General features: G+C 33.0%; 1 protein-coding gene across 5 annotated transcripts in view; it reads right to left on the bottom strand.

Moving 5' to 3' along the window:
- Window positions 1-216: 216 nt before the first annotated feature.
- aifm4 (apoptosis inducing factor mitochondria associated 4) overlaps window positions 217-6,169 on the bottom strand; it is a 13,730-nt gene continuing 7,777 nt past the window's right edge. For all 5 annotated transcript variants that reach the window (XM_046863093.1, XM_046863091.1, XM_046863090.1 and 2 more), the window contains 18 exons: window positions 6,020-6,098; window positions 5,802-5,911; window positions 5,409-5,518; window positions 5,269-5,313; window positions 5,090-5,165; window positions 4,537-4,649; window positions 4,342-4,428; window positions 3,269-3,360; window positions 3,056-3,186; window positions 2,716-2,831; window positions 2,569-2,640; window positions 2,437-2,500; window positions 2,289-2,365; window positions 1,578-1,695; window positions 1,384-1,482; window positions 1,215-1,290; window positions 1,014-1,118; window positions 217-677 (listed from right to left, as the gene is read on the bottom strand). In XM_046863093.1, the coding sequence (XP_046719049.1) occupies window positions 644-677; window positions 1,014-1,118; window positions 1,215-1,290; window positions 1,384-1,482; window positions 1,578-1,695; window positions 2,289-2,365; window positions 2,437-2,500; window positions 2,569-2,640; window positions 2,716-2,831; window positions 3,056-3,186; window positions 3,269-3,360; window positions 4,342-4,428; window positions 4,537-4,649; window positions 5,090-5,165; window positions 5,269-5,313; window positions 5,409-5,518; window positions 5,802-5,911; window positions 6,020-6,087 (1,593 nt within the window). In that variant the 5' untranslated portion in view covers window positions 6,088-6,098 and the 3' untranslated portion in view covers window positions 217-643. The remainder of the gene's footprint in view (window positions 678-1,013; window positions 1,119-1,214; window positions 1,291-1,383; window positions 1,483-1,577; window positions 1,696-2,288; window positions 2,366-2,436; window positions 2,501-2,568; window positions 2,641-2,715; window positions 2,832-3,055; window positions 3,187-3,268; window positions 3,361-4,341; window positions 4,429-4,536; window positions 4,650-5,089; window positions 5,166-5,268; window positions 5,314-5,408; window positions 5,519-5,801; window positions 5,912-6,019; window positions 6,099-6,169) is intronic.

The following is a 6,169-nucleotide window of genomic DNA, read 5'->3' as shown; positions in this document are numbered from 1 at the left end:
TAAAATAAACATGTACTTCTAGGTATGTACCAGTTCTCATATTTGTGCTCGTGGACTTCTTTATTAATATATTAAAAAAATCTTAAAACAATACAGTTACAGAAGTTTCATTAGTACAGTATTATAGGTTTAGAAGAACACTAATTGTTGAACATTTTAAAAGCTCTTCTAAAATTTCATAATGAATTCACATCGTTTTTACTAAACATTCAAAACTGGTTCAGAATGTTTTATTTATTCTTCTTAATATTTTTATTACATTTATTACAACATACATCTAACCAACAGGCAAACTTGCATAATTAATATTACATGCAAGCTTGGACAGTAGGACATGCCTCAGATGTGTTTAAGTAGAATTTAACTTCTAGTTACTGCTATAGACTGCTATAGTCAAAGTTTTAAAATGTATATTTAAATTTTCATGTTTTTTTTATAGTTATACAATCCATCTAGTTAAGAGATAAAATGCAAACATTTTGAACAACATTACAATAACTAAAGCAAAAAGAAGTTATCTAGTAAAACAACATGGCTATTGTTTTGTTTATCACTGTGCTGTTCCACAAACTCCACAAACAGAAGTACATTTGCAAACTAATAAAGGGATCTTGTGTAGCATTTATTGATGCATATTGTTCATCTATGGGAGCTGCAGCCATCCAAGGTCCTCCAATCTATAAACACAAATTAGAATTTATGATTAAAATGACAATTTCTTAATACTAAACAATGTTTTGCTGAAACCTGAATCATATTCTATTTATTTTATTCAACCCAATTTAACTTTGTCACACAAGTTCTGTATTTACTCTACTAATTGTACAAAACAATTATGACACTATGTGAAACTAAACTTTTACTATCATCCCACCCACTTACATGGTGTACCTGGTAGTAAAGTGAAAAAGAATATAATACAAAGGGAATATTCTAGTGTACATAAAATGAAACACTAACCACTGTAGGTATGTTTAATTATCAGGCTTAAATCTTTGACTTAGGACACTTACTCAGCTTCTAACTTTGTAATTTTCTTCCCAGTTGCCATTATTTCTGCTACTCTTGAGACTGCAGGGTCAAAGTTCATGCTGGCTGCTGCAATAACTTCATCACCTCTGTAAAGTGACATACATATTGTGAGAATAAAATGTTTATTATTGCTTTAATTTTAAATTGATATAATTTATATAAATATATATATATTAAATTACTTTATATAAAATGCAAGAAACTTCCTCTCGTCAACACTTCCTTTGAAAATAATGTCCGTATAGCCTTCACCATAACCTTGATCAATTTAAAAAGAGAACAAAGGTGTCAACAAGTTGGCTAACAAATATGGTTTATGTTCGGATTTTAGATTATTTTCCTAATGGTCACCTGTGTATCGGATACTTTTACCCAACAACACAGTCCAGAAGAATGGGACAGATTGGAGTTCCACCTGTTTCTTCAGCATGTTCAAAGCTGCAACCCGGCCTGACATAACAATTAAAAACAAAAAAGAACATGAATTGAAATGCTCCCTTTTAAAAAAATTAATATTCATTATTTTACGTTCTCTTTCTTGTTACCATGTGTTTGTGCCAATTGCCAGTGTCCAATATTGACTCTTTTATCTGCATGAATTGAAAGAGGAAAGGATGCCACATCCCCAGCCGCAAAAACATCTGGAATGTTAGTTCTCATAAACTTAAAAAAAAAAGAAAAACATATTTTAGAACTCCGTTTAATACTGTAAAGATTCTAGAGTAATTGAAAGTAAGTCAAAATATACCAATGATGCTTTGTTATATTTATTCAAAATGAAAGAAAACCTAAGATACACAAGTAAATGTATGTTAATGTTCATGGATTTTACAATTTATGAATGTTATGTGAATAAATAAATGAAATTTTTTAACACATAGACACATTAAATATATATGCCTTAATATTCTATATGATTTATAAATATGATATATGAAATATAAATGTCATTGTGTATCATTTATAAATATATACACGAATGTAAAGAATTTTTTACAATTACTATTTAATAAATAAATTCTCTCTCTCTCTCTCTCTCTCTCTCTCTCTCTCTCTCTCTCGCTTTGTCTGTGTGCCTACATTGTTGATATAAAAAAAAACCAATACTATTGTAGTACAGCACATTGTTTTACTATTTGTGTGTGTTAAATTGGGGCCTACAGATGTTTACAGTTTTTCACATTTGTGCAGGTTAGTGGCAAAGTGTAATTGCACTTAGCTGTGCAAATGTAGCATTTGTTATGCAAGCACCTTACCTTATCAACAGTGATGCCATTTTTTGAATCAACTTCCACCATACTCCCCTCCAGGAAATCAGAGTTTGGAATGACACCTAACAAAAAATAAATGATAAGATATAGAAATGTGCTCTATCATAAAAATATCTTTTTTTTTTTTACTAACCAATTCCCACGATTACAATGTCTGCAGGCAACACATCGCCATTTTGCAGTATAACTTGCTGCACCTGCAAAAACAAATGTCATGACAAAAATGTTTGTGCACTCCACAATGCTTTTTGCTGAGCCATCTTACCTTTCCGTTTCCCCCTTGAATCTCAGACACACCATTATTCATGTAGAATCTCACATTTTTCTCCTCCAGCATCTAAAAATAAACATTTTAAAAGTTGGATCTCTTCACATAAAAAAAGACAAAACTTAACCAAAGAAATGTTCTGACCTTCATAGTCATTTTGCCGATATCTGGTCCCAGTGAAAACTGGTAAGGCACGTCAGATTTGCCCACAACAACTACGCTAGCTGCTTTGTCAGACAGAAAAGCTGCTGCTTCCATTCCTGGATTAATAAACAGGTTCATGTTTTGGAAAAAAAGGTTCTAATATTACCCTTCATATTTACAGTAAAAGTCAGTTCTATTTCACCAATCCTTATCAGCAGTGAGAAGAAAGAATAACTGAATGTAATTGAATAAGGCATGGTCAAGAAGGAATCCATGTGAGTCTCGAATAATAAATGTACAACACACACATTATAAGTAGTCTGTCACAATGCAAATATACCTATAAAAGATGTTCCAACGATGACCACCCTGTTGCCAACGCTCATCTGATAAATCTCAGCTGCATCTTTGTAGCTCTGCAGGAATTTCACATTCTCCATTTCAGCACCAGGGCATTGCAAAAGCCGAGCTCTACAAAATCAAAACCATTAGTTATCAGTAGCTAGCCAAAGAAAGACAGTAAGAATAGAACATGCACAAAAATGGAAGTGACCTTGCTCCTGTAGCGATCAATAGCTGATTGTAGTGTTGAGTAGTACCATCTTGAAAACTGACTGTATTTTCTTCTGTATTTAGGGACACCACCTGTAAGTTAAACAATCACAATTTTGTAACTTGTTTTGTCTCACTCATTTTCAGATTATGCTAAAATCTTGTTTTTTTTATTGCATTCCTAATTTTTAATCCATTGCTAAAAGCCAATCAGGAGCTTTTCCCACAAAAACCAGTGGTCAGACCAAATTCAAACAAAGATTTGTTTGCTAATTAACAGAATTATAAAGTATGCAGAATGTAAAAGGTGCTTCTTTATTGTTTCTTATCAATATATGCAAATATATATTTCCTTTTTTTTCCTCTTCTGTTGTTAAAAAAAGAAAGAAAAAAATCACTGAAAGGACATATGTAAGATTTTTTAAACTTCTTTTAATTGTTTTTAATAAAAGGGCACAATATTACTAAAAGTGTCTACACTAGTACAAGGACACAAGTACTAAATGTGTACACTAGTGCACTACTATACACTAATATGTTTATTTTTTTTAAATGTTGATTTAATATACTATATGGCCAACAGTTTATCAACACCTGACTGTCACACCTATATGCGGTACAAACCTTGGCCACAAAGTTGGTAGTACACAATTGTATAGAATGTCTTTGTATGCTGTAGAATTAAGATTTCCCTTCACTGGAAATAGGCAAACAAAACATTTACCAGTATGGTAATCCCCTTGAGCATGTGATGTCCATAAATACATAGTTTGCTGAAGCAGAATAACTTATGTTATATGCAAGGATATCGGCTACAATCCTATTAAACACTTTTAGGATGAACTTCAGTCAGGGATTGCTTCCTGACTTCGATTTCTGACCTCACTATTGTATATGTGATTGAATTGGCAAATCTTTACAGCTATATTCTAAAATCTAATGAAAGCCTCACCAGACAAGCGGAGGATATATTATCAGCAATGAGGAATTAAAACCAGAATGGAAGATCAAAAAAGCACATGTGGATTTGATTTTCACATACTTTTGGCCATATGGTGTAACATTTTTGCTTACTTCCTTTTCTGTCCATACTTCAATGCCATGCTGTTTTAGGAAGTCACTTGACCGAAGGAGAATTTTTTCACTCTCTATATTCATGGCCTGTAGAAATCATAGAAAATTAGTTTCATCACAAAACACTAGATACACAGGTGCAATAAATCATTAATAAACTATTCAGAGCATAAATGATCTGGTTTCAGTTCTCACTTTACTCAGTTTCGTCTTGTCAATAGGCAGAAGCTCATCTTTGGTGACCATTATAATTTGCCCCTGGTAGCCATTTTGTCGAAGAGTTTCTGCACATTGCAAAGAGGCAGCACCTATAAAAACACAAAATTTTCATGGAAACATATGAGAGACTGACCAAATCAAGTCTGCAGTAAAAACTGATTCCAAAAACATGTATTTGTTCATACACTTTCAACTAAATTAATGTTTAAAATATATTGTACATATTTCTCCATTTAGCCTGTTGGTCATTAAGTAGATCGGATTATTTCAGCTTACAGTCTACAGCTGCACAAAAAGCAGCTAATTTTCAGCTGACTGGAGCCTTTCATTGTTTGTCTTAGATTAATCCCCAATACTGGCAAAGTATGACCGACTTTAGTAAAAATACAACACATACAGTATTGTTGACATGTGTAGTGGGGAAAAAACAAGCCAATCCATTCTTTGTTCTCAAATGAATTTCAGTCTCAAAACTTATTGGCCATGATTTTTCTAACTGTATGAACCTATTAAAAAGTCCAGTTCTCACCTCCACCAATTAAAATAATAGTGTGACAGACTCCGGGAGCCCTACAACTCATTTCTTTAACACGTTTCGTCAGATTCTGTCATGGAGAAACAACAGGTAAGTCATTACAATGCAAACCAACACAACACATGCTTTATGCACTTTGACAGTCATGTATGTCAAATCTGTATAACACTAACCTTTTTATCTCTTGTAACATGAACTTTACCATTTTCAACTTTCACCTTAGAATATTAAGAAAAAAAATAACGTTTAACAGAAATACAGTGCATAGTGAATTGTTTTTTTTTTTTACTGAATTAATGGATTCAGACACTACCTTGTATGTGGGCAAAGAGTCCAATCCTGGAAACTCTTCAATATCTCCTGTTTTAGTGTTAAAACAAGCCCCATGCCAAGGACACCTCACTCTATTTCCCATCAAAGCACCTGTTCATGCAATGCACATAAAGGAAATTAAACAAATGCTGCATATTGAAGCTAAATTGTAGTATATTAGACTTACATGGTTTAAAGACAGCATAAAAATTATATGGTTGTCTAATTTAGCAAGTAAATATAGACTAAAAGATTCCATCCGAAGGCAATCTTATTCAACTATTGACTTTCCGATACACTGTAAACGACTTGATTAAAACAAGCTGCCTTTATTAAAACTGAATACACTAGAGTGTGGTGTGTGGTAAAGGACGTGTTCAGTCTATAAAATTACCTTTAATAAGTGGAGCTCCGTAATGAGTACACAAAGCTCCCACGGCACTGAACTGGCCCTCATTACGAACCAACAGGATTTTCTGATGGTCCACCTCAACCTCCTTCATTCTGTGATAAGCAACAATCACAAACTGAATCATGACAAAAAGCATTACATACACACTTTGTGTTCATGTGAATAATTTGATATGATAATTAAAGCGATGAAATTATTACTGTCCATCCTGCAGTTCTGACTCCAAACACACAACCTCAGTAACTTCATCATGCTCAATTTGTGCCATGTTTGTTGATTCTGCAAATACAATAAACACACTGAATCAAAAAGAGAAGAATAAGAGGGAATGAATGAATGGATGGATGGAT

This window comes from Silurus meridionalis, chromosome 12 (assembly GCF_014805685.1).
Source record: "Silurus meridionalis isolate SWU-2019-XX chromosome 12, ASM1480568v1, whole genome shotgun sequence".
In the NCBI taxonomy this organism is placed as follows: domain Eukaryota; kingdom Metazoa; phylum Chordata; class Actinopteri; order Siluriformes; family Siluridae; genus Silurus; species Silurus meridionalis.
Note: the sequence above shows the minus strand (reverse complement) of the source record. Positions and strands in the feature narration are given on the sequence as shown.